At 41.9% G+C, this 18,035-nt stretch overlaps 1 protein-coding gene across 1 annotated transcript in view; it reads right to left on the bottom strand.

Annotated features, from left to right (window-relative positions):
- Nucleotides 1-10,348: 10,348 nt before the first annotated feature.
- LOC126412582 (myrosinase 1-like) overlaps nucleotides 10,349-18,035 on the bottom strand; it is a 136,567-nt gene continuing 128,880 nt past the window's right edge. Inside the window, exon 12 of the mRNA XM_050082233.1 lies at nucleotides 10,349-10,499. Coding sequence (XP_049938190.1) covers nucleotides 10,349-10,499 — 151 coding nt within the window. The remainder of the gene's footprint in view (nucleotides 10,500-18,035) is intronic.

Genomic DNA, 18,035 nt, shown 5'->3' on the forward strand with positions numbered 1-18,035 from the left:
TACCAGTCTGTCCAACCGACGACGTCCGACATCTTAATGTGGGGTGGCCGCCCTAACCCCGCGATGTCTCGACGTCGTTTCACCTCGGTCCCGCCACGTGTTGAAGACACTCACCACAGCACTCCACGAACAGCCAACAAGTCGTTCAGTTTCCGAAGTGCTCTTGCCGAGCCTCCGGACAGTCAAAATCTGCCGCGGTCAAACTCGGATAGACGGTGGGCCTTTCCCTTTTTGCATACGGACAGCTCGCTCACTGGTGCTACACGCACCGCGCGTGTGTCAGTTAGTCCTCGCCATGCGGCGCTGCTGTCGCCTGGACTGGTTTATCTCGATAGTAGGTCGGTGATCATCGCGTTCTAGCTCAACAGTGTATGCTTAATTCATATGACCATACATTACCGGCTGCCTGTACGTTTTGTGATCTGTCAAAGGCATTTGACGTGTGAATCACAATATCCTATTAAATATACAGGGTTATTACAAATGATTGAAGCGATTTCACAGCTCTACAATAACTTTATTATTTGAGATATTTTCGCAATACTTTGCACACACATACAAAAACTCAAAAAGTTTTTTTAGGCATTCACAAATGTTCGATGTGTGCCCCTTTAGTGATTCGGGAGACATCAAGCCGATAATCAAGTTCCTCCCACACTCGGCGCAGCATGTCCCCATCAATGAGTTCGAAAGCACCGTTGATGCGGGCTCGCAGTTCTGGCACGTTTCTTGGTAGAGGAGGTTTAAACACTGAATCTTTCACATAACCCCACAGAAAGAAATCGCATGGGGTTAAGTCGGGAGAGCGTGGAGGCCATGACACGAATTGCTGATCATGATCTCCACCACGACCGATCCATCGGTTTTCCAATCTCCTGTTTAAGAAATGCCGAACATCATGATGGAAGTGCGGTGGAGCACCATCCTGTTGAAAGATGAAGTCGGCGCTGTCGGTCTCCAGTTGTGGCATGAGCCAGTTTTCCAGCATGCCCACATACACGTGTTCTGTAACGTTTTTTTCGCAGAAGAAAAAGGGGCCGTAAACTTTAAACCGTGAGATTGCACAAAACACATTAACTTTTGGTGAATTGCGAATTTACTGTACGAATGCGTGAGGATTCTCTACCGCTCAGATTCGCACATTGTGTCTGTTCACTTCACCATTAAGAAAAAATGTTGCTTCATCACTGAAAACAAGTTTCGCACTGTACGCATCCTCTTCCATGAGCTGTTGCAACCGCGCCGAAAATTCAAAGCGTTTGTCATCGGGTGTCAGGGCTTGTAGCAATTGTAAACGGTAAGGCTTCTGCTTTAGCCTTTTCCGTAAGATTTTCCAAACCGTCGGCTGTGGTACGTTTAGCTCCCTGCTTGCTTTATTCGTCGACTTCCGCGGGCTACGCGTGAAACTTGCCCGCACGCGTTCAACCGTTTCTTCGCTCACTGCAGGCCGACCCGTTGATTTCCCCTTACAGAGGCATCCAGAAGCTTTAAACTGCGCATACCATCGCCGAATGGAGTTAGCAGTTGTTGGATCTTTGTTGAACTTCGTCCTGAAGTGTCGTTGCACTGTTATGACTGACTGATGTGAGTGCATTTCAAGCACGACATACGCTTTCTCGGCTCCTGTCGCCATTTTGTCTCACTGCGCTCTCGAGCGCTCTGGCGGCAGAAACCTGAAGTGCGGCTTCAGCCGAACAAAACTTTATGAGTTTTTCTACGTATCTGCAGTGTGTCGTGACCATATGTCAATGAATGGAGCTACAGTGAATTTATGAAATCGCTTTAATCATTTGTAATAGCCCTGTATAATTGGATATGCATCACTGAGATGCTATATCTTTGATAGGAAACAAAGGGTGTCATTAGGACAGAGACGTGTGTTAAGCTATCGAGCATCATCCAACACGGAACTTATTACATGTGGTGTCCCACAAGGTTCCATCTTAGGGTGTTACACTTTCTATTGTGTATCAGTGACCTTTCGCCTGTAACATTACCAGATGCCAAATTAGTTTTGTTTGCAGGTGATGCAAACATTGCAACAAATAGCAAACCAAGTATAGCATTAGAAAGATTGATTAATGAAATTTTCATGAACAACAGTAAATGCTTCCTAGTCAATTTTTTGCCGCTAAACTTTGAAACAACACACTGCATTCAGTTTATAGCTTGTAAGATTTTTTTCCCTCCTAGTATAAGCGTAAAACAAGAGGACAAGCAGATATAAAAAGTTGACGTCATAAAATTTTTGGGAGTGACAGCCTGATAATAAATTCAGCTGGGAGAAGTATAGCACAGAAATGCTGAATGGGGTAAGCAAATTTTTATTTGCAATATAAATGTTGTCAGATATAGGTGATATAAAAATGAAAAAGCCAATATATTATGCTTACTTTCATTCTAAAATGTCATGCGGGATTATTTTCGCGTAACTCATCAAGTCAAAGCTAAAGATTTCTGGGTTCAAAAACGTGTAACAAGAATTGTTTGTGGTGTGAACTCAAGAGCAGTCTGCAGAGGCCTGTTTAGGGAACCAGGGATACTAACTACTACTTCCCAATATATTTATTCTGTGATGAAATGTGTCATTATTGGAATACCTCTTTTTCAAACCGGTGGCTCAGGCCATGGAATCAGTACTAGAGATAATACTGTAATAACCTTCACAAAGATTTAAAGCCACTTACCTTCGAAAAGTGTTCATTATTCACAAACACATATTTTCAATAAATTTTCAGCCGTCACAAAAATTTAAATGCTGATAAAGCTAACTTTAAGAGGACCCTAAAGTATTTACTACGGGCCAACGCCTTCTACTCCGCTAATGAATTTCTTAGTAGAACCAACTGACGTGCAGCCGGCTGTTGTGGCCGAGCGGTTCTAGGCGCTTCAGTCTGGAACCGCGCCACCGCTACTGTCGCAGGTTCGAATCCTGCCTCGGGCATGGATGTGTGTGATGTCCTTAGTTGGGTTTAACTGGTTCTAAGTACTAGGGGACTGATGACCTCAGATGTTAAGTCCCATAGTGCTCAGAGCCATTTGAACCATTTGAACTGACGTGCATATGTTACTAATAACGAAATATAATGTATTAGTACGATCTGACGTGTAAAATTTCACTGCAGTAATGTGATCATTGTAAATAAGTGTTGTAAAATTATTTTTCTATTTCATGATGCATGGCTATAATAGCCTGTAAATTATCATATGTACCTCACTGTATTGAACATTTATATATTTTGTGACAAGTTACTTTGTACCTTTTAAATAAAAATACGTCCGTCCCAGAGGACAGCGCCCTGTAGTTGGCACCATCAGTGCCGGGTGGGAGGGCTTGCGTGCTTCCGTGAAGTCGAGACCTGTGCCGGCTGCAGCGTAGCTACAAGCATGTACACTCAAGCCCGATTGGTCTCAGCTGAGGAGCCAGGCGAAGTAGGTCCCACAACATAGGGCAGGGAGGGCTCTAGAGGCGTACTGAAGCCAGCTTCCCTAGGGGAGTAAACCTAATACAAATCCTGGTCCTCCAGGTTGGGGGTTGAGCTCGAGGCCCTCTTCCTGAAAAAAAAGTTAAGTTACGAAAACCCAAAGAGCAGAAGCCACACGGACTAATACATGACGACATGCGACATGGCACGGATCTTGGACAGCGAATGGTTAAAAAGTTGAAGACTGATCTTCGGATTGGTACCTGGAATGTTCGATCTTTTATATAGCCCAGGCTCTCTAAAGAAGTTATTAGACCAGCAGGGGAAGCGCAAGGAGAGCATTATTGCCATCCAAGAAATTCGATGGACGGGGAGTGGGGTGTTGGAAAAGAAAAAAAAAAAAAATGGTTCAAATGGCTCTGAGCACTATGGGACTTAACGTCTGAGGTCATCAGTCCCCTAGAACTTAGAACTACTTAAACCTAACTAACCTAAGGACATCACACACATCCATGCCCGAGGCAGGATTCGAACCTGCGACCGTAGCGGTCGCGCGGTTCCAGACTGAAACGCCTAGAAGCGCTCGGCCACACGGCCGGCTTGGAAAAGACACAGGGCACTATATTCGATAGCTGTGATGATAACAGACACGAGTTTGGTACAGGTTTCCTTGTTCATAAAGGCCTGAAACATTTGGTGATGAATTTTACACCCATTAATCCAAGGATATCACTAATCAGAATTAAAAGGAAAATTCTTTAGTTATAGTAAAATTAATGGACATGCACCAACAGAAGAGTCTATTGAAGACCTAAAAGATGATTTCTATGATGCCCTTGAAAAAGCTTATGATAAGTGTCCAAGGAATGACATCAAGATCGTGCTGGATGATTTTAATGCGCAACTTGTAAGGGAAGACATGATCCAGCCCATAACCCATAACTGGAGCCCATAGTAAACATGGATCCACTAATGATAATAGAATAAGACTGGTCCTCTTTGCAGCCTCCCGGAATATGATAGTGGGATCTACCAGGATTCCCCATAAGGAGATACACAAGGGCATATGGAAGTCACCTGATGGTAGAACCATTAATCAAATTGATCATGTACTGATAGACCAGATGCATAAATCTAACTTGTTGGATGTGTGAACCTTTCGTGGCCATAATGTGGATTCAGATCATTTTCTTGTAATGGCCAAGATAAGAGCAAGGATATCAAATAGAAAGGAAGACATACTAGGAAAGGACGGTACAATGTTGCAGCACTGCAATTAACAGAAACTTACAATTCGTAATGTCAGAAGCTTCTCAGGCCCTAGAACAAGAATAAGGTTCAAATGGCTCTGAGCACCATGGGACTTAACATCTGTGGTCATCAGTGCCCTAGAACTTAGAACTACTTAAACATAACTAACCTAAGGACATCACGCACATCCATGCCCGAGGCAGGATTCGAACCTGCGACCGTAGCGATCGCGCGGTTCCAGTATGAAGCGCCTAGAACCAGCAGATTTTAGCATATGGAATGACGTAGACATGAGAGCACGGACAGTACCAGCACTGAAAGAAGCTTTTGCAGGATTAAGTCAAGCAAGTAAGAAGATGGGTCTTATGATAAATGAAGATAAAACTAAATACATGGCCTGTGGGAAAGCATATGAACCCAACATACCGTCAACTTTCAGTGTGAATGGATACACATTTGAAAAAGTTGATAGCTTCAGGTATCTTGGTTCCACAGTCACTTGCTTTATTGACATCTCAACTGAAATTGAGATTAGGCTGATGTCAGCAAGTAAGGCATATTTCGCCTTGAGTAATTTATCCCGATCAAGACTCCTCAGCCGTCCAGCAAAATTCACTATTTATAAAACCCTTGTTAGACCAGTTCTCATTTATGCTTCGGAAACATGGCCCTTGACGAAAACCGATGCAAGGCTGCTCGATGGATTTGAGAGGAAAGTTTTGAGGAGAATAATTGGCGCTGTGTATGAGAGAGAACAATGGAGGAAAAGGTACAATGCAGAATTGTACACTATATATGCCGATGCTCCTATAACAAAAATCGTACGATCAGGAAGGATAAAATGGGTAGGTCATGTGACAAGAATGGAGGAGGTGACAAAGAAAATTCTCTTTGGTAACCCAGGAGGACAAAGAGGGAGAGGTCGACCTCGAGCAAGACGGCTGGATGGTGGAAGAAGACCTACGGAGGCTCGGATGCAGAAACTGGAGGAGGGTAGCATGTGGCCGTGATGGAAGCTCGTTGGAAAGGCCAAGCACGGTTCATCCTGGACTGCAGCGCCACAGATGAAGAAGAAGAAGAAGAAGAAGTAAAAATATGTGTAAGATTTGTTTTGACTTATTCCACATCCATGGGGAACATTTCACTTGGGACCTGTGGAAGGTTCATTAGCACAACCGGTTTTTTCTATGTAAATATTTATTGTGTATTCTTGTTTCTCTGACATGATGTACATCCCGTAGGATTTGCTTGCTATGTATGTATTGGAACGATAAGTACATCTAACGCAATCCAATCTAATCACAGTGTCAAAGCTGTCATCTGTGACAGTCACCCTGCAGTGCGCTACTCATGTGCAGGTAAGGGGGACCCGCTTATTGCATAGTCAGCAACACCGAGTTAGGTTCACGAACGCATGTGATCTTCTTTATAGGATTATTGTAGTCGAACATTCATATGGAGGCTAAGTGGCAGCCGGTACGATCACACGGACAACGTGGAAAGAGATTAGTTTGGTTGTAGTGGGATCGTGGAATAGCGAGATACTATGCAGGATTAGATGAGACCCCTTGTTTGCGGCTTAGTCGCGAATTCTTCCACTTAGACGAAAATTCCCTTTCTTATCGAGCGTCTCTAATGGAGTGATTCTTCGAATCATGGACTGGTCAGATATCAGAGTGTAACCGACTGAAAATATCAGCGCAGCATCACAATCAACATCTACATGATCAAATGTAAAACTATAAAAATTTTAAAAACTTTTCAAAAATGTTCTATGTATTTTCTGAATCGCACTTAAAATTAATTTTTCATTTTTATTTTTATTTCAATTTCTTTTTACAAAGTGATGACCAGTTTCGGTAGTTTGTAAGTACGCTGTTTAGGTTTTTATGTTGGTAACGCCACGTAGCGCTCTGTATGAAAATCACGTGCCCTTAGCGCTAAGATTTCACCCGGAACAAGTCCCGCCCATTCACCCCGCTCCACGCCTATCCCCCAAACAGCCGCCAGTTCCACAAACTGGAAGCTACATCAAAGTTGTTATCGTCACAGTCCAACACATTACACTGTGATGAGATTCAATAAAGATAAGAAATTTAAGTTTTTATGGATAGTAATATAATATGAATGTGCATTATTAAAGAAATAAAAGTATTTATAGAGAATTGAAAGCATCGCCAGTAATAAAAAAACAAAACATAATGTGAAGTTATTTAAGGGGAATAAGGTCAAATTTTCATTAACTAATTCACTTATTATAATATGTTTATTTGAGGGAAACAGCAGAGCAAACATACAGTGCGAAAACAATGGTCTTGTATCTGTCATGTCGGTAGTAAAGCCACGGATACAGTCGACTAACTCAGTTGTCTAAAATCAACATTATATAGAAATAAGTGAAAGTCGTTTTGTTTACGGTATGTAGGCCCTCATAGTAGCTCACGAAAGTTACAGAATATAAGAATGCCATGGAGTAGAAATGCCTAATGAAAGCAGTAAGATATTTGCTTGTATACCATATTTCGTTAGTTTTTGCATGGGTAATGGGTGAATTTTAACTCGTAAATTCTTCCAATGCCATACCTGCGCATGATAAACGAGGTTATAAAGAATTGAGGCTGTTTCTGTGTGATTAGTGTCCTATATGCTGTTGCAAACGTCTCAGGAAAATAACCTGTCGTTATTCTTTGTCCTGTCTGTTTTTAACCAAAAGATTTATTAATTTCGTAAATGTCATTCAAACCATTTTTTAAAATAATAATGATGATGTGTATGTTTGTCACAGAGCAGTTATGGAGGAAATAAATGCTGCAGTGTTTCAGGGCTGTAAAACGTCCTTCATGCTATGCTAGTTCTTCTTCCACCCCTAAAACTTTTCAGCAAAAATGTTCAGTGAATAACACGCAAAAACAGCTTGGATCGATCTAGCAAGAACAAAGTAATTTTGATGCCATCTGGAAAAATAGTGAACATTGGTGCTTGTTTCACATATACTGTCTGAGTTCTGAAACTTAAGTGTCAAGTATACTGTGGTTCCTCTTTCTCCAAGCAAATTGTTCTTTGAGGGTAGGTTTTTCCTGTTGTAGCTTTGGGTGCTTTTTCTCACATAGAAATATGTTTCTTCATAGGCTCTTCATCTGAATACTGAGTTCTCGTATTTAAAGAATTCAGGCCTAAATTGTTTTCTCTTATGTTTGCTGTGGAAGTACCTGGCACAGCTGAGGCCAATTGTGCACGTTTTTTGTAACGTGTCTTTTAACTATTTGGCAAAATTTAAGACCTAGCAAGACATTAATTTAACATTCACTCCAAGTGCAGCCGAACGCGGTAAAGCACGTGGATCAACTGAAACGACGCCCAGGCGCCGAACAAAGACCGGGAAAACCGGGGGTGAGTGGGCGGGACTTGTTCCGGGTGAAATCCTAGCGCTAACGATTCCTATGAAAATCACTGACTGTGCTGTGTGCAGTCTGTGGCTGGTTGGACTCATTGTTGGAATATTCGCTTGTGTAGTGTTGGGCAGTTGGATGTGAACAGTGCGTAGCATTGGGCAGTTGGAGGTGAGCCGCCAGCAGTGGTGGATGTGGAGAGAGAAATGCCCAGAATTTTGAGAGGACGATCTGGACGTGTGTCCACCAGAAAAAGGAAATTTATAAAGATGGAGGTCATGAATTTTTATATAAATGATGACTTCTGAACATTATTAAGGTAAATACATCGTTTGTTCTCTATCAAAATCTTTCATTTGCTAACTATGCCTATCAGTAGTTAGTGCCTTCAGTAGTTAGAATCTTTTATTTAGCTGGCAGTATTGGCGCTCGCTGTATTGCAGTAGTTCGAGTAACGAAGATTTTTGTGAGGTAAGTGATTCATGAAAGGTATAGGTTATTGTTAGTCAGGGCCATTCTTTTGTAGGGATTATTGAAAGTCAGATTGCTTTGCGCTAAAAATATTGTGTGTCAGTTTAGTGATGATCAGAATAAGTAAAGAGAGAACTGTCTGAGTACGTTCAGTTTTACTCAGCTGTCTTTGTATCAAATAACGTAGAAGTTTACCAGCACAGTAATTCATAATTTTCCAAAGCGGACGTTTCAAGTTTAACTACTATTTTCAGACCTGAGAATAGACAAACCAAAACAAAAATTGCGTTAAGTAACAAAGTTATTAAGTATTGCTGTTGGCTTACTTTTGAGAATTTACAGTGACTTAACGTACCACATGTAGTATTATAAAAGTACTAGCTGTGTAAACCACCGTCGCATAGTCCATAACGTTCTCATTTCAAATCTTCGGATAAAATATTTTATGTACAACCTAATTTAATTACTTTCTGTTAAAAAAAAAGAAAGAAAAATGTTAAAAATGTTGCTCCCACTTACCAGTATCACATATATATCAAAAACCCAACTGCCAGCACTTTCTGTAACTGTTAACTTGCCATTTTCATGTAAACACAACGGTCAATATCACCACAACTATCCGCCATCCAGTGTTACTTTACTGTTTGGTCAAGTTACCCAGTGCGACAATGGACAATGTGTTGTATACATATTTTATGTTTCTTTTTTTACTTTAAGAACGGCTTACCTTGTATGTTTCACAATTACCTTGAATAATCATATTACTTTTATGCCCTGTTAACAAAAAGAAACCATTTCTTACTTACTTCTTCTTCTTAAATAGACCAATCTCTGCTTACAGTTACTGATTGCAACGAAATGAACTGTATGGACGTTTCAATGTATACAATTTTTACAGCGCTCTACAGGCCGTTTGTTTCTACTGCTGTCACAGATGGTGTGATACGTTCAACGAACTAGTCATTCTTCTGAAATGTTATGTCTTATTTTTGTTTGCCAGTACATAAAATATTTGCCCTTGCGTTAATTTTAGGTTGTACATAACATATTTTATCTGAAGATTTGAAATGAGAACGTTATGGACTACGCGACGGTGGTTTACACAGCTAGCACATTTATAAATTTTCGGATGGAAGCTAATAGCAATTTTTACATAACTTTATTACTCAAGGCAATTTTTGCTTTGGTTTGTCTGTTCTCAGATCTGAATGTGGTAGTTAAGCTACCGAAACTAGTCATCGCTTTGTAAAAAAATTTCAACGTTAAATGCGACTGAGGTAATATATAAAAAATTCTAAAAATTTTAAAAAGTTTTAGAGAAAATTTTAAATTTTTTGTCATTTTATGTTTATCTGCTTACGATGGCTTTCTCCTATTGTGACAATGCCAGATATATTAAAACGTCTACACTTCCTGACGACACACGTAATTTACATAGCTATATTCTAAGAACCCAATCTGCTACCAACGGAGCTCTTAAATTGGCTGTTAGAGACGATACTACTCAACTAACTCGCTTGTGCGGCAGATAAGGACGTACATAGTCCCTGTTAATTATTTATTTGTATCAAAATGATTTTCTTAAGTTTATTGCTTCCTTGAAATGTTTATTCTCTGTTCTAGAACTCTTCTAACTGTATCTGTAAATGTGTAGGAGTGCCATGATTAGGTCAACTTTGAGAAACTAATCTGCATGCAGTTCATCTCTGGTACCAAGTAAGCCACCTAGGCTACCTAGCGGGGCATGAAGAACAAGTGATGATTGTATAACTGAATCTTTATTGAAACTGAAAAACAGGCGGATACAGTATTTTACGAGGGTGGCGTTGTGTTTGCACTCTCGAAGTCGTCCAGAGGTACGGCCTTGTCCTTGTAGATCTGCGCCAGGACGGACACAGATGCCTTCGGTGTTCTGGTTCGCTCGGGGTCGTTGAAGTCGACGGAATACAGTCCAAACTTCGCCCTGTGGAAATATAACTCCATTTATTTATTTATCGTGTCAAAAGTACAGATAAAAAATATAAGTGTTGACATAATTTTACACAAAAGAAGACCAAAAACTGGACACTTCAAGTGCATTTGGTGTAGCTCTGATAAGGTCTTGCATGGTGCAGGTGGTTGGTGATGAGGAACCCTGAAGGAAATGGCTGTTAGTCTGCTCAGCTCCACACTGGCAAAGAACTGAGTCCACAGAGAAACCCCAAGTCCGCAGATTGGTCTTGCATATCGTTGTGTTTGATCGTAATCTATCGAGAGACCTCCATATTGACCACTTCTCCGAATGTCCAAGGGGAAGTTCTTCCTTTGGAGCCACCCATTCCCCCAAATACCGACATTTCTCCCGCCATCGCGAGATCCTTGCCGCATGTGGATTCTCGATGAGAGCCTCAGTAGTTGTCAATAAACTCTTTCTTGATTTCAGCCTAGGATGTGCGGGCTGACGACCGTATAGTGGACTGGCTTCCTTCGTTGCGGCTTTACTTGTCTCATATCTCGCAGCTACCTCACGTCTGATTTCAGGAGGGGCTATGCCAGCGAGGCAATGGAGTTTGTCCACGGGAGTAGGTCTTAAGCAATCCGGGATAATCCGACAAGACTCGTTTAGAGCCACATCTACGTTGCTGACATGACTGCACTTGTACCATACCGAACATGCACATTCAGCAGTGGAATAACATAGAGCAAGCGCGCTTGAGCGCACAGTGCATGGATTTAAACCCTATGATGTGCCTGTTAATTTTCGCACTATGGACTTTCTGTCTGGTGTTTAGGCAATGCTTTTTATATGTTAGTGCGCAATCCAGATTTACTCCAAGATATTTGGGAGTAGGATTATGTTACAGTACAATGCCTCCCCAGGGTATATTTAAGGATCTATTTGCCTGTTTATTCTTCAGGTGGAATGCGCAGATCTGAGTCTTGGCAGGATTGGTTTCAAGCAATTCCCATCGTAGTAAACAGGGAATTCTTTCAAAGATTTTGACAACATACCTTCTACAGTCTCAAAACAGTCAGTCTGAGAAGTGATAGCGCAGTCATCAGGATAAATGAACCTTCGAGTTCCTTCAGGGATAGGTTGGTCGTTGGTATAGATGTTGAATAATAGCGGCGCAAGCACGCTGCCTTGTGGTAGCCCATTTTTCTGAGTTCTCCATCTACTTTTCTTACCCTGAAATTGCACAAAAAATCTGCGGCTCTGGAGAAGGTTTCTAATATTGCACGTAAGTGTGAAGTCTTTAGTTCAAAAATGGCTCTGAGCACTATGTGACTTAACATCTGAGGACATCAGTTCCCTAGAACTTAGAACTACTTAAACGTAACTAACCTAAGGACATCACACACATCCATGCCCGAGGCAGGATTCGAACCTGCGACTGTAGCGGTCACGCGGTTCCAGACTGTAGCGCCTAGAACCGCTCGGCCACTCTGGCTGGCCGAAGTCTTTAGTTATATCATAAACTTTATTCAGAAGGAGCCGATGGTTGATCGTATCGTAAGCCGCGGATAGATCAATAAAGACAGCACCTGTGATGAGCCATTTCTCATATCCATATTCGATATGTTGTGTTGAGTTTAATATTTGAGACGTGCAACTTTTGCTTTATCTGAAACCTGCTTGCTGTGGTATTAGAAGAGGCTCCACATTTCTAATCATTCTCTGAAGAATGAGCCTTTTCAGTATTTTGTAGAGGTGACAGAGTAAGGAGATAGGTCTGTAATAAGAAGCCACGAGCTGTTTGTGGCGCAGTAGACTGGCGTTTTTAAGAATAGTAGTACAGAGAATGATACAAGACACTCAAATATTGTACTGGATACTAGATCCATGACAACACACGAACAATTAGCATTACAGAATTGTACACGATTTGTGAAACTGAGAGCTTGGGGGGGCATCCTGATTCATGACTGCTGAATGGGTATCTGCAACTCATAGAGGCCCAAGGTGACCATATGTCGCACAGCGGCATTCCAGCGTTCTTAATAAAAAGTAGGAAAGGTGGCTCAGGCGACCAGAAAGCCACGCTCATGACAAGAGAGTGTTCCCCACCTACTGTGACACATTTCAGGAATGATGGTGAAAGGTATAAGGCAATTTACGTTTCCGGCTTCTTTATCCTAAACAACAATCACATAAAAATTCCGCATAACTTTGTTGTGTCCTTGTAACTTGTGAAGAGAATATGCAGGGTGCGAATGTATACGAGGGTTGTCCAGAAAGTAAGTTCCGATAGGTCGCGAAGTGGAAACCACTGGGAAAATCCGGTAAAGCTTTGCGCAGATGTGTTGGGAAGTGTCTCTAGTATGCTCGTCGATCGTGTCGCGTCGATCTTTTCAGTTTTGAGTGAACAGTGAGCACGTAAAGATGCGTAGGGAATAGCGTCTCCCGCCAAGTATGAGGCCCTGATTAGAGATTTCGCCTGTGTCATGCAGCCCACGTAACACAACTGTCGAGCAGTTACTTCTTCGTGCCAATTCTCAGCCGCACACCGCAGGGGCAATGAAGACGCTCCTGCAGCGTTTCCGATGAGAAGTGTTTGAACACACACAATACAGTCCGTAATTGGCTAGCGCTGAGTCTCATCCCTGCTCACAAGAACCGCTGGCTATGAAGACAAAATTTTTCCACAGTCAGTGAGCTGCAGACCAGTGCAGATAACTGGCCGAAAGCACAGGCGGCTGCTTTCTATGACGAGGATATTGGTAAGTTGATACAACACTACGACAAAACTCGAAGTTGGAGCGGCGACTATGTAGAGCAGTAGGTGGAAAGTGTACCTAACTGTTGCAAATAAAACGTTTCTGGTTTTCACTGTCGTTTCCATTTCGCGACCGATCGGAACTTACTTTCTGGACAACCCTCATACTCATTTTGTCTGTCGGCGAACTTCCTTTCCACAGGTAGTCTCTGTATGGCTAGAATCTTTCAGCATGTGTGTCTGAATCTACCGATGAGACAAGCAAAAGTCACCGCAGAACTGAATGTCGCACTCGCGAACCCTGTCAGCACCAAAACAACACGAAGGGAGCTCCATAAGCTGGAAATTGCAGGTCGATGCAAATGATGCAAATGCCCGTAAGAGGAAAAAGTGTTACAAAAGCCATGAAGCTATGAAGCATTGGAAGGATGTCATTTGGTCGAATGAGTTTTGTTTCACTTTGTTTCCAACTTCTGGCCGAGTTTACATCCAAAGAGTGAAAGACAGTGGGTGTTCGGTATTGATTTGGGCCGCCATATCAGGGTATTCCATGGGTTCCGTGGTTACTCTGCAAAGTCGCATTACAGTCAAGGATTACGTGATCTTTCTGGCAGATCAGGTTCATCTCATGGCACATTTTGTGTTCCACAGTGGTGGTGCCGTGTTCCTAGACGCCAGGTCCCACGTTCACACAGTTCTCATCGCGCAGGACTGGTTTCGTGAGCACGACGATGAGCTGTCGCAGCTCGCTTTGCCACCACAGTCAGCAGATCTCAACATTATTGAGCCTTTGTCGTACACTTTGGGAGTGAGTGATCGCTATCCACGTCCGTTACCGGAACTTCCCACTATTTTGAAGGAAGAATAGCATAAGATTCTCACGTTGACCATACACGACCTGCATTCATCGATTCCGTGACGACTGGAAGCTGTTCTGAAAGCCATCGGCTTTGTTACACCGTATTAGGGATGGACATGTGTAGTGTTTGGATGGTTCCCCATTTTTGTCCACCCCCAGTATGTGACATTGTTGTGTGAACCAGCATGGCCGAGCGAACAATATGTGTGTCCTCTCGGGCGCTACTTACATGGGGCCACTGACATCCCGCAGAGCGTTGGATATGGTCCTCGCGAACCAATCAATTCCAGGTTCGTATGGCATCAGTGGGATCCGTATCAATGCTAGCAGCAATATCGTGCAACGATAAACTGCAGTCACACGATCCTACTGTCATAAAATGCCGACATTTTGAAAGCCGTCTGCTGTGGACGACTTTTCTGTCACGTACTCACACGCGAGTCGATAAGCACTTCTTTCCCTCGAAGAAACTACATTCAACGTTTCTGTCTGCTAGAGTAGCTTTACCTTTGGCAGGAGACGCCTGGACGTGCCTCTAGCAGTAATTTGAACGTGGAGCTCTAGCCAGCCAATCGTGTTGCTTGGCGTTGAGAATTCGGTTTACTGGACAAAGACAGACCCCCCCTCTTCCGCCTGCTTCCTACTGTGAACATGGCGACTTGTCTAGAGGTATTGAGATGGCACTGAAGCTAAATAGTGCAGGATTTTTGGTGGTTGCTCGGGTTGCATTTGCATAATTATATGTTACGTGGTTTTTCAGGTTTATTTACGCGAAGCACTTTGTAGCAGTATTTCATGTGAACGGTCCTAGACCGAACGCACGTCTTGCTCACGACACACAGATATCAGTATCTAATTTCTCTTCGGTCTTCTGAATATACAAGTCGCTCATCTCATTATCTTCCTACATGAAGTAATTTTACAGTCGGTTGTGTAAATATGTGGTTATTTTGCTGTCTTTTGACAGTGTGGTTCTCTAAAGATACATGATCTGTTGAAAAACATTTGTATGCATTATAAATCAGACTTTATACCGATCTTCTGAACAATGTAACAATTTATATCAAATTTTCATATAATTTGGGTTTCTCATGAAGTTATTTTTCATTACTCTGTTCACTATTCCAAACTCCTAACTTACGCTCACTCATATCCTGTTCATGTAAGAACCATGTTCAGGTGCAGCATTGAAAGATGGGAGAACATGCACTGCCTTTAGCAGAGGCAGCATTTCTTATTTTAGATGACTTTTCAGTTACTATGGTAAATGACGGCCGCAGTGGATCTTCAAGACACTAGTCTTGAAGTTACGAAGACGTATAGACTGTCATTTTCAGTTTGGCAGTTGTTTTAAAATACGGTGCGCAGGTCGATCTGCACAGCACGGGTCATTTGTGGAGCGAGGGATCCACGAACACTTAACAGGTTGCGTTAGAGAAGTATTATAGATTATTAGTTGAGTTTATCATGATTTACCTTATGTGAAACCGCCAATTTATTGTTCATTTGCGCTATGATGAAGTTAGGTCACTACAGAATACTCACTAAAAGAAGTCAGATAGCGCTTTTTGTTCATTTGTGGGTAGATAAGATGTAAAGGGAAATGTTTAGGCCATTAGAACGGGGCGATAATGTGTAATGTACGGACAGCTCAAGGTTTAAATGTAGTGACAGCTTGCAAGTTCTCCTTCTTACAACAGGCGTAAAACGATCTTCCTACAAACAACTAACAGTGGAATGTGTTTGCTGAATGTGAATAGTGCTGCGTAATCTTTCGTTACATACAAGGTGTAGTCCCATCCACTTCGGCTGCCTGCGCTGCAATGCTAATGATTTTGCATATCTAAGCTTGTAGGACACTTCATGGCAGTTTGACTTTGGTTGCATGCCGCCTCCTTAGCGCTGCAGTTTTAAGGGTCAGTAGTTTGCTTGATTTTTCGCCGAGATACCGTGGCTGATGTATGCAGGATCTCGTTTCGTCCCACGTAAACTCATTCCAGAACAAAATACTGTACTTCCAGCCTGCAACCGATTGACGGCTTTTGGCAAACGGGGTACACCCTCTTATGGGGTTTCCGATGTGCTCATAACCTGTCATCGGCGTGTATCAATGTGTACCTCGAGTGATCAATCCAGGCGTTGTGTTTCCACGTAGTCCGATTGTGGCGACCCATCGTAAATGGCTAGGACTAAATATGCAAAAATTGATTTCTAATTTTCGAAATAGTTTTAGTATCGATCGTTATTATTAATTGGAATTCACGGTTCTCTAAGAGTTTCATTTTCTACATATTTTTGATTTGTCTAAAGATTAAGCTGCCAATTTTTGAGCAAACTGAGCTGACCGATACTAATATTCTAAATATCTTTTGTAACGTTTGTAAGTAGGCTGTTTATGTTTTCTTACTGGCAACGTTACGTAGCGATCAATATGAAAATCACTGGCTGTGCTGTGTGCAGTCTGTGGCTGCTTTACATTGTTGTAATACTCGCCATTGTAGTGTTAGGCAGCTGGCTGTGAACAGCGCGTAGCGTTGCGCAGTTGGAGGTGAGCCGCCAGCAGTGGTGGATGTGGGGAGAGAGATGGCGGAGTTTTGAAATTTGTCATGAACTGCTATATTTATATATGATGATATCAAGGTAAATACATTGTTTGTTCTCTATTAATATCTTTCATTTGCTAACTATCCCTATCAGTAGTTAGTGCCTTCCATAGTTTGAATCTTTTATTTAGCTGGCAGTAGTGGCGCTCGCTGTATTGCAGTAGCTTGAACAGCGAAGATTTTTGTGAGGTAAGTGATTTGTGAAAGGTATAGTTTAATATTAGTCAGAGCCATTCTTTTGTAGGGAATTTTGAAAGTCAGATTGCGTTGCGCTAACAAAATATTGTGCGTCAGTTTAAGCACAGTCATGTATAATTGTTCAAAGGGGACGTTTCATATGTCGACCCTTAGCCGAGGATACCTCACTGGAATCTTCTGATTTTTTCTTGTAGTTTGTGTAATTAGTGTAGATTTTGTTTATTGCTAGCGCGTAATTATAGAGAGAATTTCCTTTGTAGTTGTAGTTTTTCATTGTTGTACAGTAAAACAGTTGTGGCATGCATGTAAATTTGCAGCAAGTTTTTCGCAGCTGCGCTTGCAATTAACTAAATATTATTTTCAGTGCTATGTTAATGTGTTCCCCTATTTTTGCTCTTCAAATTGTGCTTTTCTGTGTTATCGTGTGAAATATTGTGACAATTATGGCGTGTGAAAAACGTAATACTAGGCTCCAAAGTAAACTGAGAAATGACAGTGAAAATGAAAGCAGTGTGTTAGCGCCACCGAGTAATGAATTAGCTGATGTTCAAAGTAGTAATTTGGTAATTGTGCATAGGGAAATGGAGCGGGCTGCAAACAATGGTGTAGACAGTGAAACAATTAGTGAACAGGGAAGCATTATCGATCGATCGATCGGCAACAGCTCGCCTCAGGAATCGGGAATGACAGAACACAATATTGCAAATACTGTAGACTCAGGTTTTGGGTTCTCACCGTTTTCTCAAATGAGTCAAGAAACATTTTCTGCTTGTCAAAATGTGAATGGTGCCGGTGCAACTTCACTGCCGAAAAGCACTGAGGAACATGTTTCAGACACCAGTGCATTGTTATTACAATTAATGCAACAAATGGGACAAAAGCTTGAAAAGTTAGACACAATGGAACAACACCAGAGACAAACACAGCAACAGTTAGACACAGTGGAACAAAATCTCAAAAAGTTAGACATAGTGGAACAAAATCTCAAAAAGTTAGACACAATGGAACAAAATCTTCAAAAGTTAGACACTACACTTGAACAAACACGTGAAGATTTAACCACTGAGTTACATAACATCGAATCGAAATGTCAAAAGGTCTGTAATGTAAAAACACAAATTTGTGGGCATTTCCAACCTATT

The sequence above is a fragment of the Schistocerca serialis genome, chromosome 7 (genome assembly GCF_023864345.2).
Source record: "Schistocerca serialis cubense isolate TAMUIC-IGC-003099 chromosome 7, iqSchSeri2.2, whole genome shotgun sequence".
NCBI classification, from domain to species: Eukaryota; Metazoa; Arthropoda; class Insecta; order Orthoptera; family Acrididae; genus Schistocerca; species Schistocerca serialis.